Raw genomic sequence first — 18,928 nt, 5'->3', positions numbered from 1 at the left:
TCAATCGACACCATTTGTGGCATAATGTTGATTACCACAAAAATTTTTGACTTCTCATTTTCTTTATTAAAAAAATAACAACATAATGTTGGCAAAAAAAAGGAGCATTTACAATAGAAGTGAATGGGACATGTGAACTTTTTTGTGTTAAGTTATAACCAATTTTACAAGTTCATTGCCATGACGATGTAATGTCAACAAACCCTATAACGATTGTAAAAAATTATATTTAAACAACTTTACAGTTCAAATAGTACATTCGTTTTAACAGAAGAGTTTTTATAAAATCAGCTTCACATTACTGCTGAGAGGATTATTGGTTGCCTTGTATGTATAAGCATACTTGGCAATAAAGCTGATTTGCTTTATTGTCCCCATTCATTTCCACGGTGACCTCGATTTGTGCTTCTTTTTTTAAGACAAGGAGGAACAAGTCAAAATTATTTTTGTGATAATGCCACAAATGCTGTCGATTGAGCTCAACTTGTATTGATCCTGGAATATTCCAGTAAGTCTTTTTGTGTCATCTTGGACATACACTGACACCTAGCAGTGTGGATGCAGCATTGTGCATCATTCAAATCCATTCGTTTTCAGTTTCAGATTCCATTGTCCAATAACAGGACAGTTACTGAGATTAAATTAGTAGTTTTCAGCTGGTCATGTAATCCTAACATGGCAGCCCCCATGAGTGGGATCTCTCAATGTAGAATAAAACAGCCTTTTTAAGGTTACAGAAGTGACTGGAGTCTTCATTTTAATATGAGTGGTCATGGTTTTCTACATGTGTTATAAAATTACAAATAATTTCTTTATGAGTAAAACATTTTAATTAGGACAAATTACTGAGTGTACCTTTAAATACAAACGTGTTCATTGTCCTTCAACTATAATTTGCTTGGAGCTGATCATGGCATTAAAAATCCAAAAACATTCTTCGGAACTCAAAGTATTTTTAATAAATTATTTCTAATATCTTCATGGCAATTAATTTAACAGACTGATCAATCACAGAAAAACTGTAAAGAGCAACTTAAACATACTGGAATTACCACAGTCAGTTGAATATAAGTAAGAAGTGTTCTTTTTATAACAATACCAACACCAATAATAATAATTTTATAAATACAAATTATTTATCTATCCTGATAGTGTCACGTTGCACAGTGTCTAATGAATATGGAGTCTACACAACAGTAATGCACATATTTTCATTCAGGCAGCATGCTGAACATCTGTGCGGCTTTGAAGGACCTCCAGGCCTCGGCCCAATCACTCTTGGTCGGGATCGTTGCTATTCAACACCGGCAGTTTAGCAGCTGTGTTCTACGGAAGAGTCCTGCTCTTTGAACGACAACTGTCACACTTAGGGTTTGTTGGGGGGGGTTAAGTGTAATCTAAAGCTGTGAGAGCAGCGTTGCTTTTAGCGCGCTTTCCAGCTCTGGCGTGAAGCGGGCTTTTCTGAAATGAAGGCCAGGCGTGAAGAGAGCCCCGGCGGCAGGCCACAGGATACTCGACCATAAGACTTAAAGCTAGCACTGTTAGCCGAGGCTGCCTGCTGCTCTCGGTCGGATACATTTCCACTGGTTTTTTTTTACGCGAACCGTCGTGAATCGCTGGTACTCCCCTTTGTGTCTCTGGCCACTCACATTTCTCAATTTTTTGTTAGGTAATAACTAACATATTTTCGTCTCTGGGAAACTTTCACAAAGTTGGTTGTTTTCCGTTACTACATCGTTAATGTACTGATGTCATTCTTGAACGTCTTGTGAATTTCAAAGATCAGAAACTCGCTCAGAATTGGACTTCCTCTGTGCACGCTTCAGTTTTCTGTGTTGTTTACGCGAAGCTGACAGTCATTCAGCGGCTATTATTGTTTCTCTGCAACTGAAAGATTAACCACAAAGCGCCCCGATGGAGGACAATGACAACATGGAATATTTTTACCAGCAAGTTTCGCAGAAGGACGTGACCCGAAGGCTGCAGGTCGGCCCGGATCTCATAGACTACCTGAGTGATCCCCAAAGATCATGGGACGTGGAACAGGACAAACCGCGCCTGGACAAAACCATAGACGAGCTGACTGGATGGGTCAATTCAAGCAATTACAAGGTGCATAGGGGGTAACCGGCATTGTTAGGGATGCATATTTTGGTAAACATGCCATAAAAGGTATATTTTATGCCATTTGCTTGTATGTTGTCAAAGTGTTGAGTATCGGATCCTGATCCACCAGTTTATTTAATCTTTACCAGGCTGATAAAACCCATGTATTGCGTCTTATCGATGTAATTTACTAATTGCACCAGTCAACCTTGTGGATGTTCTTTCATTCATGGGTGATTCTCACGGAACTTGTCACCAAAATGTTCTGAAGCAATAATAATAAAACAATTATATAATTAATTTCGTATAAAGAAAATAAAGCCTACACACAGGGTCATTGTCACATTATTTCCAAGACATTTATCTATAGTTCACCCAAAAATGAAAACGATGTCATAATTTATTCACCCTCGTGTTGTTCCAAACCTGCATGACTTTCTTTATTTTTTGGATATTAGACAGAATGCAGAATTTCAATCACCATTCGATTTCATTGTATGAAGAATGATTTAACACTGTATTGTGGTGACTGAGGCTAGTTCCAAAGAAAGAAAAAGTATTATGGAGTCATTTGGAACAACACATGGGTGAGCAAATGATGCTAGACTTTTCTTTTTTGTATAAAAACTATCCCTTTAAGCACATTTACCTGCCAATTCTCATTAATGCAATGTGTCTGGATGTTACTTTTACTTTTCCCATTGTTTTTAGTGATGAGTCTCATTACCACAACAGTATTTCTTTTTTACTGTATCCAGTAAAAAGATGCTGTTATATTAGGTTTAAAAAAATAATAATTTAAATAAGCAAAAATTAAAGCACTACGAGAGTACTACTATGTATAAATAATTTACAATTGAAATATTTTTATTATATTACAGAAAAAAGAGACTGTTGTACTAGGATTTTTTTTTTTTTTACATATAAAAGCACTAAGAGTGCTAATATGTATAAATAATTACAATTTAAGTATTTATTTTACTTGTTGTGGTAATGGGAATATTAAAATATTTTAAATGTGCATAATTGTTATGAAAATGTCACAATGCCCTAATAATAGACATTATTTTCTTTATACTAAATATCATTCATTATTTGTTTCTTTTGATTTTAGAGTAAAATATGACCTGAACATTTTCTTGACAGGTTTCGTGAGAATCAGCCTCTAGTATCCTTCTGTCAAACTCTATATAGTCCCAGAGGGGAAACAAAACATTCATGGTATTTATTTATGATATGCGACAGTCTGTGTAATATTTTGATTAAATTAATATTTAATTAATTAATTGTAATTATACTATATTAGGGCTGCACGATTATGATGCAAATAACATTATTTTTAGTTTTTAAATAATTGATTTTTTCACTTAATGTTGTAATTGGAATTATTCATGTCGAGTAAATACTTTTTGTGGCCCAACTGCATGCCATATCATTTATGTAGGCTACACATCCAAAACAAGCTGAGAATTGTTCTGGAATTACATTAGAACATTTTGAATAAATTATACATAAAGTGTTCAACACAACAATACTAGAATACTATTCAGTCATATACTAAATGCTAATGTGTAAATTACAGATTAATTTGTGAGAGTGGGTGTTAGTTGGGGGTGCCGTGAGGATGGGGGAGGGGTCACGTGGGGCATTGTTCTTTTGAACTGAGGCAGTAAAAGGCACATGTCACAGTCAGAGGATCAGTGCAATTATATACTGTATGACACATGCTTGTTGTAATTAAGAAATGATGTTTGTGTTTTAGAATGCATGTCAGTCATGATTCTGAATTACACTGAGAAGCAAGGCAGAGCTGTTTTTGCCTGCTCATGCCACTGCTAATGTTCAAGACCATATTACTGCGTGAAATAAGAGCATCTGCTTTACTTCTCTTTTTAATGTCACTGTTTGCATGAACCGTAACCCATTTGTGTTTTACCTGTAGCTGATAGCACAGGTCTTCAGGGACAGATGTAAATGGACTGCTATGAATTCAGACACATTGAGGTTGGATACTACAAATAATGGAACAAATGATTCATAGATTAGAGACACAGCTGCAGACTTGCTACCATATGTGGTTTGATAAATGCAGGGTGTCAAATTCCATGGTGCATTGGCAGAAGATCTGGTAGAACGCTTTCTCTCCACCAAAATATTCTAGCTTTTTGATTGGTGGATTTACAGGTTTTTTTTAAAATATCGTGCAACTAACAAGTATTTTGGTAATCGATTAATCTAACAGTTATTTGGCGATTACTGCAACGATTCATCATTAGCTCTTAACCGATTATTCCGTTTATACTCGACTTAAAATGTTGTATTAAATGTGCTTACTAACAATAAAGAGGACAAAACATTTTGTATATGCATGTATTTTTTTTCACTTGGTTATACTTCTGCAAGTTCAGTAAAGATAAAATATACTTATATTCAAGATCTATTCTCTAAATTCAATTCTAAATATTTTATTGCTTCTCAGGTGAATGCGTCTTTTTTTTTTTTTTTTTTTTATAAAGGATTTTTAGATATTTGTATTTTTAATTTTATATTCAACATTTTCAGATAACAATTTTTTTCTTCTGCAGTATAGTTCCTAAAGTAAATGTAAATTTTTTTTGAATGAGTTTTAGATATTATTATTGGAAAACAAGCCAAAACATCATAAACGTATTTTGCTGCAGTGTAGAATGGGGCTCAGACTACCCTCTCTCACCATTTTGTTCTCTTCAATCCATCTTTAACTAACAAAAAATTACTTTCTCTGATTAATAAAGCTGCTTATTACCAATTTTCTTCACGATAAGAAATGCACAGTGACATATATTATGATTAAATATGTCACGAGCCATTGCGTTATAATCTAGCTGTGCAGCAATTGCACTCGAGGGATGAATGTCCCCACGACAGAGTGTGCAGAAGACTGATGCAGTTTCAATCTCTCCCACTTGGATCGGGACATTCGCGCAACTCATTGAAGAGGTGCTGACCGCACAGAAAAATGGCAGTTTCGGAGTTTGTAATTGATTACATGACATGCTTCCATATTAATTGAACTTTAATAAAGCTATAACACATTAAATATAACTGCATTTAAGATGTAACATCAGGGTGTTTCCTTTAAAGTGCTCCAGCTCCACTTATTCCACAACGAGAGTGCTTCTGTATTTGCTTATTTGGTATTTTGGTATAATTCTCTTGTACTTTACGATCAACATATGCTGAAACTGTTTGGAAAGTTTAGAGTGCATCTGGACTGTGAGCTGTGTAATTCTTCCTCTCCTCAGTCAGGCGTGAACTGCAGTGCTGCTACGCGCGTCATCATTAGAGTTTAACGTGGTCTCATGTTACATTTAAATGAGATCAAACAACTATTCGACAATGAAAATTGTCGATAACGTCAACTTATCTTTTCAGCCCTAATATCGATATCAAGTTTTGAGTTACATTTTTTTATATTTAAGCTCACGAGAAAAATAGTATTTATATTAGTGGTACTTTAAGGTAAGAACACATTGGCATGAATTTGAAAAATAGGGAAGTGCTGTTATGCTGACAGCTCAGTGGGTCTGACAAAAGTGTACTATGCTATAGCGAAAGATTATAATTTATTTATGAGCAAAGTCTTATTCAGTATTCTAAATTAACCACACAAGTAAAAAGAGCCAGAAATGCTTTCTAAATAGCTTATCTGTCTTGAGTTATTTTCCTAGAAATTGTAAGTGGATCCATTGCTGAGTAAGTACAGTGCATCCGGAAAGTATTCACAGCGCTTCACTTTTTCCACATTTTGTTATATTACAGCCTTATTCCAAAATGGATTAAATTCATTATTTTCCTAAAAATTCAACAAACAATATCCCATAAAGACAACTTGAAATACGTTTTTTGAAATCTTTGCAAATTTATTAAAACTAAAAAACATACTCATGTACATAAGTATTCACAGCCTTTGCTCATTACTTTCTGGAAGAACCTGATACACCTGAATTTGATACATTTTGGAATAAGGCTGTAACATAACAAAATGTGGAAAAAGTGAAGCGCTGTGAATAATTTCCGGATGCACTATATGAGACATTGTTCAGTTGAAACTAGTGATCGACCGATATATCGGCGAGCCCGATAAATCGGGCTCTATTCTGAATTTTTTTTAATTATCGCATCGGCCGATACATTTTCCCATATGGCTGATTTTTTTTTTTTTTCATTTATTATTGTTTATTAAAAAAAAATTCCTGAGGGTGCAAAAATCACCTGCTTGCATGTGAAGCAACTGAGAGATTTAAACGACAAGTCATGGTTCGTTTTGTTGTTACATGTCATCGTGTTAATACAATAATAGACCAGCAATACAGTCATTTAAACGGTTCGCATATCAGAGCCGTGGCAGATGCGTTTGAGCTCATAATGTTAAATGCTCGCCTGTTTCTTTCTCCCTCTCTCTCCTCAAAAGTTCCCTGTCATTTTTAAACTGTCTCTGCCCGTTGAGCGCTCATCTAAAATCTTCCTCTGAAGCGCGTATTCTATCAGCCAGAATCAAAAACTTTAGGATCAAAAGTTCCAGCTCAAATCATGACGGTCCATCTGTGACAATCCAAGTAGGTGATCTAGGCTGTTAAAACTGTCAGGAGATGGATCTGCATGAGCGCGTAAGTACAACTTGAAGGTTGCCTAAACTGATTAGGCAGCAAGGTAGCAAGTCAGCTGCCTACATTTTCAGATGCAGCCCAAGGTAATATCATTTCACGTGTGCAATAAGTAAATGTCTTATTCACTCTGCACTGTATGTACAATTGGTTTGATTTGATATTTTTTGAGTAAATGCAATTGCAAACGTGGACATGCCATCCATGGTTGCTGGGACATCACTCTCTGTGTTTACATGAATACCTCACCATGCACGCATTTGGTGGAACTTTTAAATGTATTTGACCGTTCAGGCACATTACCATGAGCATTTTTGTAACACATGCACATGTTCAGCACATAAACACACACACATGCCGCCTGTCAATCAAACAAGGTGGAGCTGTTATTAGATCGATTGCGAATTATACATTTATGTGCTCTGGATTATTTTCAACAGCAGAATAAGAATATGAACTTTGTAATAAGTAACCAGTAGTAAGTAAGTGCCATATGAAATCATTAGCAGTTTTTCCTCCTTTGCTCTTTCAGGTGTACACACACACACACACTGTTGCCATTACACACAGCTGTCTATGGACGCCTTGCCTAAAATGGGTCATAACTGGAGCTTCTGGGATGTAGTGAATATTTAATTGTTTCTTTGGAATGTGAACTACCATCCTGCACTGCCAAGAAATACACTGCAACAATATTGAGAATATGGGTTCTCACTATTATTTAAAACCTGGAAATATCAGGGAAGTTTAAAAGTGTATTTTCCAAGTTTGAATAAAGTAATGGAGATTTCTGTAGTGAATAAATATTTATAGTTCTAATACAGTTTATTGTTCTGATAATTTTTATCGGCTAGATTGAATGAATTAATAAATAAACATTACACTTATATAGCTTTTTTCTGACACTACACTCAAAGCGCTTGACAATATTGCTTTTTGTTGAGTAAAACTTCGCATTGTGACTTTTCTTTTTTAGAACACTTAAGTACATTTTGCCCCCCAATTTTCATAACCATAATAGGTCTGATGGTTTACTTTAAATATTCAAATTGTTAACTGATGATTTTCATTACACTAACAGTTATTGTTTTTACTTGATTACAGTAAAAAGATATTGGTCAATGCTAAGGACTGTTATAAAATTAAAATCTTTGAAAATGAAAGGTGGGCACGAAGTACTACTACGATGTATAAATACTTTAAAATTTAAATTAAATATTTTATTTTTCATGTTGCGGTTATGAAAATATGACAATGGCGATCTATTTTTGCATAGTGGTAATGAGAATTTAGGGTTAAATGTGTGTTGTTGTTTTTTTAATGTGTGGAAATTTCTGATATATTTAATCTGCTAGATATTGCTCTTGTACTGCGCAAACCAGAGTGATGTCTGATTTGTGAGTGACTGCAAAATCTCTCCTCTGCTTTGGGCTTCTTGTGTTTGGCTGATTCTGCTGTCCTGCAGTTCACCTACCTGAGAGCGAGAGTGATCTATAAGTTGACGTTTTCAGCTGATTTGTCTCTTTCTTGTTTGGTGTCAGGTTGCATTGATGGGTATCGATATCGTCAGCGCATTTGTGGATCGAATGACTGATCGCTTCAGGGGTTATTTTGGCACAGGTAAGACATTTGTGCTTCAATGTGTCCTGCTACTGAAATTCTACATTGTGTCCCATACTAATGCAATAAAGGCATTATTAGCTCAAGACATCTCTATTGCATAATCAGCTGAAAGGGGAATGCCAGGGTGACTTGCACATGACATAATCCACGGGCTAAGTTCTGGTTTCTCAGCTGTTTTGGCCTTAACTTCTCATGTTACCAAGGAAACAGGTTGTTATGATTGTAACAGATCACCCCTCACTAATACACGTCATACCTCATTAATCTATAAAACACAGAACCAAAAGAACACCTAGAAAGGAATGAGATGACTTCATATAAATAATTAGTCTGTGTTTGCCTAACGTAACGTAAAATGTAATAAAAAAAAAATGTAAGTAAAAAGTGAAGTGTGTTTCCTGTGCCACTACTGTCACCAATTGGAAATGCATAAATACATTTTCCAACAGGTTCCTGTGACACATTCCCTGTCTTCCATTGGTCACACAAACAGATAACTCTGCCCCAAACTCACAACATTGGTTGAGCCTATATTGCTATGCTGGGATGCTCAAACAAGCAGAGCAATGTTTTGATAGCACCACAGTGTTGATGTTTTTGTGGGGATAAAACCTACTTAAAGTTGTCTCTGCATTCTTGTCAATAATTCAACTAGTAATAAATGATCCTTTACTTACCCTTATAAGTTGTTCCAAAACTCTATGAAATTATTTCTTCCGTGGAACTTAAATGGAAGCTGAATGTTAGCCTAAGTCACCATTGATTTAATAGCTTTTTTTCCATACAATAAAAGGATGTCAGTCCCTAACTTTCTGCCTTTTTGGTTCAATGGAAGATAGAACATAAAATAAGTTTGGAACAACATTAGGGTGAGTAAAGGATAACGGAATTTTAATTTTGAGAGATCTCTTTAAAATAAAATACAAAAAAAATCTGTTTTCTTTCTCAGTGGTGCCTGTGTTAGTTGATCGTTTGGGTGATGCAAAAGACCAGGTTCGAGAACAGACACAAGCACTCATTCTGAAGCTGATGGATCAGGCAGCAACGCCCATGGTGAGCAACTACGTCCCAAAAGTGACCTAACCGTACAGTGCATTGCCAGTTAATTTTGAAATGATCGCACACCCAAACTCTTGCACCCATTCATACAGACAAACATACTATGAAGCCACTGTGTGTGTTTGCACTGTGAATAGAACTACATTGGATTCTCTTTGCCAGTTACAGCTGCCAGTAATTCATAATTTCCCTCAGAACGCATCAGTACTTTCTCCTCTGCTTTTGCAGTTATGCTTTATAAGGAGTTAATTACATGAATCTTTTTATCTTTTTTTTTCTCTTTATGTAGTATGTTTGGGAGAGGCTGTTTACCGGCTTCAAACACAAAAACTTCCGCAGTAGAGAGGGTCTCTGCCTGTGCTTGGTTGCCACACTCAATGCGTAAGTCTCCCATACATTCTCGCTTTGTAAACAAACCCACATTTGTTTGGGGTGTCTTGTCGAACAGGTGGTGCTGGTCTTCCATATCTCTGTTTGATGCAGTCATAAGCTCTTAATTTATCACTGATAGAAGCAGGCTCATTAATAAAAAAAACTGGAAATAATCAAGTAAATTTACAATTGTGATTTATATACCTGGAAATGTAATTGGAAAAACCATGAAAATTTTTATAGTTAGTGTAAAATTTAAAGGCATATTTCACCCAAAAATGAAAATTCTGTCATGATTTACTCATCCTCATTCATTCCAAACTCGTTTGATTTAAAAAAAAAAAAAAAAAAAAATGTTTTGTCTTTCTTGGAACATAAACGTGGATGTTAGGAAGTTAGCCTCAGTCACTATTTACTTTAATTGCATCTTTTCTCCATACAATGAAAGTGAATAGTGACTGATGCTAATATTCTGCCTAACATATCCTTTTGTGTTCCATGGAAAAAAAGAAAGGCACAAGAGTTTGGAACAATATGATGGTGAGTATATAATAGAGATGCACCGATTGCAATTTTCTGTGACCTGCCGATACCGATTTAACCGATTCCGATTTTCTTTCTAAGAACTATTATTGACCACATATACAAACAAAATCTACCTTTCTTCAATGCAACATTTTATTTTCATAATAAAATAAATTATTAAACATTACAATTTCCCCCAAACTGCACTAAGTTACAGGATCTTCTCTCACTTAAACAACTCTCAAAATAAAGTGCTCTGTGACTGGAAAGAGGTAGAAATAACAATTAACTGCAAATGAGTTGCTTTATATAACAAATGTCATTTTCCACTATTTTTATGAATGGACCTTTTTCTCTTTATTACTCGTCTAACAAAACAATTCCAAAGGTCTGAAAAACTGAAGTGTTCAATACGCTCAACTTATGTTAGATGTACAAATATCACGCGGGATGTTAAATCAAGCATCACTGGTAGATGGAAGAGGAAGACTCAGCTGGTGTTCCGGCGAAAAATTAAATATACATGTACATTTAACAACAGCTGGATGGAAGAATTTAATTTCATATCCCGCCATATCGACAATGCCCACGCCATTTGCTGTGTGTGTCGCACTGATTTTAATATCGGACACGCTGAGAAGAATTACGTTAAATCACAACGGCACAATTTGTATGCATTTAGCCTGCCTCTGCCATCCAGCACCCCCCTTCCCCTCTCCCGGATTTGTGTACCCAAATGTTGGCAGATAACAAGCTGCGTGTGTGACATGACACAAGATTATACAACTCGGGCAAGGCGACGTCAGAAAGTACCTCCTACTCTGTATCGAGGAAATGTATCAGATTTCTGAAGCCTCTGTCCTCAACTATGGAGAACAGCTGGTCATCCAGGGCCATAAATTCCATAATTTTCCTCGTAATTGCTTTGGTCTTTTCGCTGCTCATTCCAAGGAATGATAGGAGAGGCTGCTGACTTGTGGCTGGCTCTGAGCTCTGGCCAGCTTTAGCCGCTTTCACTTTTTAGCTTCTTTTTTAAAATGGGCATGTTCAGCTGTGTGATGGTGTTATAAATGTCTAATTAGGTTTGTTGATCCGAAAGTTATTGTGGTGGTTCCCCCACGGTTTACTTTGGCCTAACAATTATTATACATTTCGAACTTTATGTATTCTTCACTCACAGTGAAGATCTCCCATGCCAATGACATGTTTACATGTGGCTGTGACGTTATTGCCTGCTCTGCTGGCAACAAAATGGACCGGCTTGGAATCGGAAAGACGTGAGGCTGTCCGGGCCGAGCATGCGGAAAATCGGCTAATTCCAGTCCCTGGCCGGTCGATCAGTGCATCTCTAGTATATAATGACAGAATTTGTATCAGCTTTAAAATATTTAATCAGCTAGAAATTGCTCTTTTGTGAGTGCAACCTCTTTAGCATAATTGTACAAAAAAATCCTTTCAAAAAAGTCCAGTAATCACAAAAACTAGAAAAGTAATGGCAGTTCATAGGTCAAAAGGTATGTGGACTCTGAAGGAGGGCTTAACAGTCTCTGGTAGGAGTATAGATTTGGATCAAAACCTATGTGTAAAAATATGCATTTTTACTCAGAAATTAAATTCAGCATCCTAAAATTCCAAAAACACTGGTTTTGACTTCTGAATTCACTGATATTTAAAACAATCAGCACTCTAAATGCTCTTTATTCAGTCAGTATCAATCAAAACCCTTGTGAAACATCATTGTTAATTTTCTCAGAACAAGCTCTAACAAACACTGTGTTTACAATCTCAGGCCACCCATGTAATCCTCAGGAAGGTCAGATTAGCACACATTAGCAGAAGTGCTGCATACACACACGTACGCAAACAAACTACTTTGTCAGTAAAGTTACTCTTCACAGTAAACAAAGGAACACCTGATCACTTCATTATGCACTTGCCATTTATGTTTCCTGATACTACACTGTTTATTATAATAAATTAATGGTAGGTACCAGTGTTTGACAACACTGTTGTTTGGGTTTTGTGTTGCATTCATGTGTGGATAGTATGAACTAGTGCTGGATATTACCTGTAGCCAGAGGCGGCGGCAGCCGATTTTGCCGGGGCTTCAGCCTCGAATGTTTTGAGTGTAGCCCTGAATGTATTTTGAAAAGTTGACTGACAAATATGAAACCGGACAAAAGCCTATGTAAACCCCCGAAATCATAAGTTGCCTTATTTCATTGTGCTTTGGCTTTGCACATACTGCATACAGCCTATACAAATAGACATAGGCATAATCTAGCCTATAGAATAAGTTCCTTTGCTGTCGGTAGCCTATGGGCGACTCCATTTCTTCCTCTCTGTTGAATATGCAGCAGGTAGGGGAGGAGCTTGCACAGTCGTTGACATCAACTAACGTTACTTAGCGGCGAGTTAACTGCAGTTATCAGGAAAGACAGCAAAAAATTTTCCGAAAGTAGTCAGTGGGTAAGATTCACATTTGTTTTTGTCCTTAAAGTCTGAAGATCATCGTCTAGCTGGCTTTCACCCACAGTTGGCTAAACATCAAAAGGTTAGGTCCACTAACCTCTAACCTCCTCGTAAAGATTGACTCAGCTTGGTAGCTCCTTGTTAGCGCACTCGCCTCTCACGCCGGAGACCGCGGTTCGTGTCCCGTTCGGAGTGTACTTTTCTTGTTTATCAGGTGTTGTTTTCGCTAAGGATAACCAATAAGCATTAGCATAAAATGTATGTGTGACTTGTTTTGTGATATTAGTTTGTGGTAAATATACACTTTGATTTGATAAAATGGTTTTGTAGAGTGTAGCAAAGATGAGCAACAGACTGAGGAGCAGCAGCAGCTGTGCCAGAATCAGGCATGGAAACTGCTAACAATTAATCAGTCACTTTACTTTAGAGAAAGTTAAAAGTGAAACATTGTTTATCCCAATGATCCTAATGAAAGGATTTTGACAAATGAACATTGATAATTATATACAGTTTGATGCCATGGTGTGTCAATGAACTTAGACTAAAGTCATTCATGTATTGCTTTAACTTAGGATCTTATACATCATTTTGACTATTTATGTCAAAAAATATAAATTACCTCACTTTACTCACTATAATATAACTCTTTTGTGATGACTTTATGGTAATATACATGAACATTTAAGAGTCATGATAGATCTTAGGGCAATCCCACTGATCTGCTCTTCCCAATACATTTTCTTCAATGTAGCACTTGATGAATTAGTTGTTTGAAGCTGATTTGCAATAAGTTATGTGCTGTATCTGTTCTTTTGCATCACAGATTATTTGGGGAGGAGAGAGGATGAGTTAGTCGAGGATAGTACTAGAGTGGAAGATTTAGGAACTCTAGAAACAGGCCCAGCAAGAGCAAAACTCAAAGAATACCCTCTCTCCAGCTAGTGTGAAAATAAAATGGTCTGGGCTAAGCCCCGGATGTCCTTCAATGCTGGAAACGCCTCTGCCTGTAGCCTCACAATATGATAAACACTACAATACATGCATAACTATTTAATACATCACAATGCATCATGGTCTCACAATTGGGTTGCAATTGTAACTGTGCTAAATGTGCAATACATCCGTGCATGATTCTTTGTTTGGGCTTATTTAGCCCCCTTTTCCACCTGGTATTAAGATGTGTTTCAGGTGATCTGATCACATGTGGTCAGTGCTAACTACGGGTCTAAATGGGGTCTAAACTGTTTTGTGATTGGATCACATGTGTCCACATCGCATGTGAGCTAAAACGAGTTTAAACTTTGCAGGTTACCAGCGGCTTTACAAGGAAATAACCGTCTGATCTGAAAAAAGCAGATACATGCACAATCACAAGAACTTTAGGGATCTTTAGTGTGTCTGATATTAACACCGATGACAAGCACGACACCTGAAGCTCTTTTAATTCAGGTACTACACTAAAATAATGATAATTCTGCTCAAAATGATGCATTTGTGCTTGGATTAAATTTCAGCCGCATCTGTGAGATACAGCCTGCCGCTTTCTTTTCTTGAAAGTATTTTCTGACTTTGTTGTGCTTTATCATGCAGTAACACAATGACATAATAATTGATGTATGTCATCATAAAACAGAGACCCTTCCCTCCAAATCCGAACACAAGTGGTCACAGGAGATGCATTTAAATGACCAGGTGTGAACAGCTATGTGTCTCACCGGACCGCATGTGAAAACACATCTTAATACCTGGTGGAAATGGGGCCTTAGATGACCTGCTTCTTCATTCATTGAACTGTAAGAAATTAAATGAATGCACACTTAAATGAATAAAGATTGATACATGGATATGAAGCATGGATGCAAGTTATATGTTCAGTTTTTAGTCCTAAAACACAAATGTAATTTAACAATGTGTAATTTATCGGACAAAGGTTTTAGTCCTTTTGTAGCAATTAAACTTTTTCAGTATGCAGTGTTTCACAGCCATGCTCAGCGACAAAATTCTCAAGTTCAGTTTTCCATTAAATTCGGCCCAAATAATTATCAAAGGACAAAGATTAATTACTAGTTACTATTCACTGGATGATATATTCTTAGATATCTTTCATAGATCCTACACAATGTATTTGCAGTTACAAGTATGTTGTTTTGTGGTTTGATAGCCTTAATGAAATACCTTTTCATGGCTACATACAGAGAAATTGCATAATAAACATCGCCATTTCATACACTAACTTGCAAACTCATCATCGTGACTATGTTCATTCTTGAAGAAATACAAAAACCTTTGTAAATCAGCCATCTGCTGCCCTGGATCAGCTTGTCCTGTGTGTGTGTGATCGTGACCGGCTTCAGTAAATGTTATATCACTCTTGTGGTCTCCCAACGCTATTACGTGATGTTTGTTCATCTGTTTTAAATAAGCGGCACTTCCGAATTCTCACGTGAATTAGGTGACACGCTTACATCATGCTTCGATTTAGCTGCTGGCAGGAATCGCTTTTTAAATGTTAATAGTTTAAATTTTGTATTTATTTTTACACAAACATATCGATTTGCTTCAGAAGACATTCACTGATCGACTGTAGTTATGTGGATAACTTTATTGCTGCCTAAATATGACTTTTGGACTATCAAAGTGCTGACACCCATGTACATCCATTATAAGGAACTGACAGAGCTCTATCTTCTAAATACCTTCATTTGTTTTCTGCTGAAGACAGACATTCATACACATCTGGGATGGCATTGGGGATGGCAAGTGAATAATGAGAGAATTCTCATTTTTGGGTGAGCTATTCCTTACAGAGGCCATCTGAGTGAATTGGAAAACATGCAAATTAGGCTTCTAATTTAAATGTCGGCTAATTTGAATACATCAATGATTCAGAAATATAGATAAAATATTGTGCCGATCAGTAATCGTATGTGGTGAAGCTGACTCATACTCGGTATTTATTTCTCTCTCTCTCTCTCTCTCTCTCTCTCTCTCTCTCCCTCTCTCCTAGGTACGGTGCTCAGCCTTTGAGTTTGAGTAAATTTGTTCCAAATCTTTGTTCACTAACAGGAGACCAAAACCCCCAGGTATGAATCTACTTTATGTCTGTCTGATTGTGTCGGCCTGTGAATGTATGTAATGCTTGGAATGTGTGTGAAAATGGAAAGTAGGACACTCTCTTTGTGTGTGTGTGACATGTCCAGCTGAGTTGGAGCTCCTGGTTCAGGAATGGATCACTCATAGAGATGAGCAATAGATGGCATTAGAGGGGGGTGAGATGGAGGGAAAGAATGAGGTAATTTAGAGCAGAGATTCTCAGCTGTTTTTTCTTTAGGGGGCGTATTAAAAAGCCCTTTCCCACCTACAGCCCTGGTACTTTCCCTTAAGTAACTTTCTAGATAAGAACTCATACAAGAAACGGAACACCCAAGGAGACTTTCCCCCTGTTGCATTCGCATTGCCAAAAGTTGCCACCATATTGACGTAATCTGGTATCGACCAAGGTCTCGCAACAGTTTAAAAAGCGCCTTCTTTCATCCTACCTCAGCCCCCTAAGGCAGCATTTTCCCATTTTCACAGTCTGTGTCTTGAGGTTACAGTTCAAACTAGGCGGAGTGGGTGCAAGAGCTGTGCATGCTGCAGCCAGAGTGAGAGATGAGACGAGTGGTCAGACTACCATGCAGCATGCACAGAATTTAGTGGGCAACATGTTGAAAGCACTATAAACCTATTTATCAACACAATCTTTTACAATAAAGCCTTTTATGACAACATAAATTACTGTACTGAAATATTCACTGATTAAAAAATACGTCTTGATGCAAATTACAGTAACAGGCCCGCAATACTTCCCTCAGGTAAACTAGATTACATGACGGTTTAGTGTATAATAGTGTTCAATTTCCCACTCTCGATGAACATCTGATTATTTATATCCTTCATCCAAGGAAAAATTTGATGTAGTGGTAATCCAGAAATCACTGTATTTTCTGTTAAGTCAACTGTACAAACAGTACAGATGAAATTACAGCTCAAATCGTGTCTTCCGATTAAGATAAACACACACATACATATGTGAAACAGGTGATCCTCTTTGTATATATTGTTGGTTTTATTTTATTTCTGTTTTGGGAATTGTAAAATTAGTTCAATCCTCTGAGTAGCAGGCTAGCAGCTAGTTGTTTTCAATTGGAGTCTGTGGACTCCTCTCCTTTCTCAACGATTTATGCGTCATAGGTTTTTGACCAATCACAGGCTGCAGCACCTCCCACAGTCTCCCATATTCCCTATACGCCCCAAAGTACCTACTCCAGAATAGAGCTAAAAATCCCCTAAAATAGCTCAGATGAAAGCGACAAAGTGGCTAGTACCTGGGAAAGTACCTAAAATGGAATTTAACCAATTAAAATACCTTGGTCTCTGCAATGAAATCGGTACATTAGAAATGACTTGAGATGAGTAACATTTATGGGAAACTACCTTGTATCTATAGTGGCTTTTAGATGTAATTTTAAATTGTGAATTTTTGCGATTGGAGAAAAATAAATAAAACGGCAACATACACACTAGGGACACACAAACGTGTGTATCGAAACTCCAGCAATACTATAAAAAACATGTTACAGTAACTTCTTTGGAAAACATAACCTATTAAATGCATCGCAATCGGTAAACACATAAGTAATGTTCAATTCATTAAAACATTACAACTAATATAAGCTTCAACAACTCTTCCAGAAAACATATCCGAGCATTATAGCAGGTACACTACTTGGCTAAACAGTTAACAGATAAACATCTATCCGGAGACTGATGTCCTGCTGCCGCTGTCCTGAAATACGACTGACTGAACCACCATAGCTTTCCCAGCCAGCAACTTTAATTCCAAGAAGCGATTTAAAAAGTAATACGTTTAAAATTGCAATTTTCTCTTTGTCAGTTGCTTGAGAGTGCAATCTCACTCACACATGCGTGTACGGAAAGCGAGAGTGATGCAACATAGACACAAGGATGGGTAAAATGAAAATTGTCACGAATGGATGTTCGTTTTTGTTTGTCTTAGGTTGGACAACATTTGTGAAATATTCCTTAAAATGTGACATAAATATTTCAGTATGCAACCTCTACACTTTCAGGGACCCCCTGGATCTCCCTCGTTTGGGAAACCCTAATCTAATAGATTAGGTAGAACTCAAATTCTATATAAACTAAAACGTGCGATTTGTAACATTGTCTCCTACACCGAAAATGTGTGCCTGACGTATGTAAATGCTGTATATTACACCTGCCTGTTATATCGTAGGTCTCACAGATAGGGCTATAAATTCTGTTACAGCAAGGGGTTGTGTTACTTGTGTGGCGATCTCATTATTGGCTCTCCCATTTGCTAGAGTGATCTGTTCATTGTTGTTGGTGTGTGTGTGTGTGTGTGTGTGTGTGTGTGTGTGTGTGTGTGTGTGTGTGTGTGTGTGTGTGTGTGTGTGTGTGTGTGTGTGTGTGTGTGTGTGTGTGTGTGTGTGTGTTCTCTCCACCTTATAAATGTGATGCCAATGTTCACTCTAGTTTTACTCAACTTTGGCTAAATGAAAATACTACGGCCATTAGACAGCAGTCTACAGAAAGCAGAACAAAAATGGCAAAAAGATAATCTTCAGGTATTTTATGAGGTCTGAAAAGAGTGTTTAATTAAATATCAAAAAGCAGTTAAAACGGCATGAGCTGAGTACTTCTCTGATATAATTGCACAGAATGTTCATAGCCCTCAAATATTATTCAAGACCATAAATACCATTTTAAAACCAGAAGACAATGTTTACTCTATTAACATATGCCTGTGAAATGTTTTATAATGTTTTTGTTTTTTTTATTGAAATAATATAAGAACTTCCATTACACCTGATCCATCTGGTTTATTTGATATAATCCCTTGCACTAGTAAGTTCAGTCAGCTTGAAGCAGTGTCACTTTCACATATTAAGGACACTGCTTCACACTTAAAATGAACCTCTTCACCCAGTGATGTTGTCCCTCCTAAATTGTTTGTTCAGCTTCTTGACATAATTGGTCCTAGCATTCTCTCAATTATAAATGGCAGTTTAACCTGTGTTTTTATTCCATCCAGCCTTAAA

At 36.8% G+C, this 18,928-nt stretch overlaps 1 protein-coding gene across 13 annotated transcripts in view; it reads left to right on the top strand.

The window, feature by feature from the left end:
- The first annotated feature begins 1,270 nt into the window (after positions 1 to 1,270).
- The window catches only part of LOC127619610 (CLIP-associating protein 2-like), a 95,515-nt gene continuing 77,857 nt past the window's right edge, over positions 1,271 to 18,928 (top strand). For all 13 annotated transcript variants that reach the window (XM_052092519.1, XM_052092518.1, XM_052092515.1 and 10 more), the window contains exons 1-5: positions 1,271 to 2,112; positions 8,294 to 8,372; positions 9,325 to 9,428; positions 9,724 to 9,815; positions 15,811 to 15,886. In XM_052092519.1, the coding sequence (XP_051948479.1) occupies positions 1,915 to 2,112; positions 8,294 to 8,372; positions 9,325 to 9,428; positions 9,724 to 9,815; positions 15,811 to 15,886 (549 nt within the window). In that variant the 5' untranslated portion in view covers positions 1,271 to 1,914. The remainder of the gene's footprint in view (positions 2,113 to 8,293; positions 8,373 to 9,324; positions 9,429 to 9,723; positions 9,816 to 15,810; positions 15,887 to 18,928) is intronic.

This window comes from Xyrauchen texanus, chromosome 26 (assembly GCF_025860055.1).
Source record: "Xyrauchen texanus isolate HMW12.3.18 chromosome 26, RBS_HiC_50CHRs, whole genome shotgun sequence".
Classification (NCBI taxonomy): domain Eukaryota; kingdom Metazoa; phylum Chordata; class Actinopteri; order Cypriniformes; family Catostomidae; genus Xyrauchen; species Xyrauchen texanus.
Note: the sequence above shows the minus strand (reverse complement) of the source record. Positions and strands in the feature narration are given on the sequence as shown.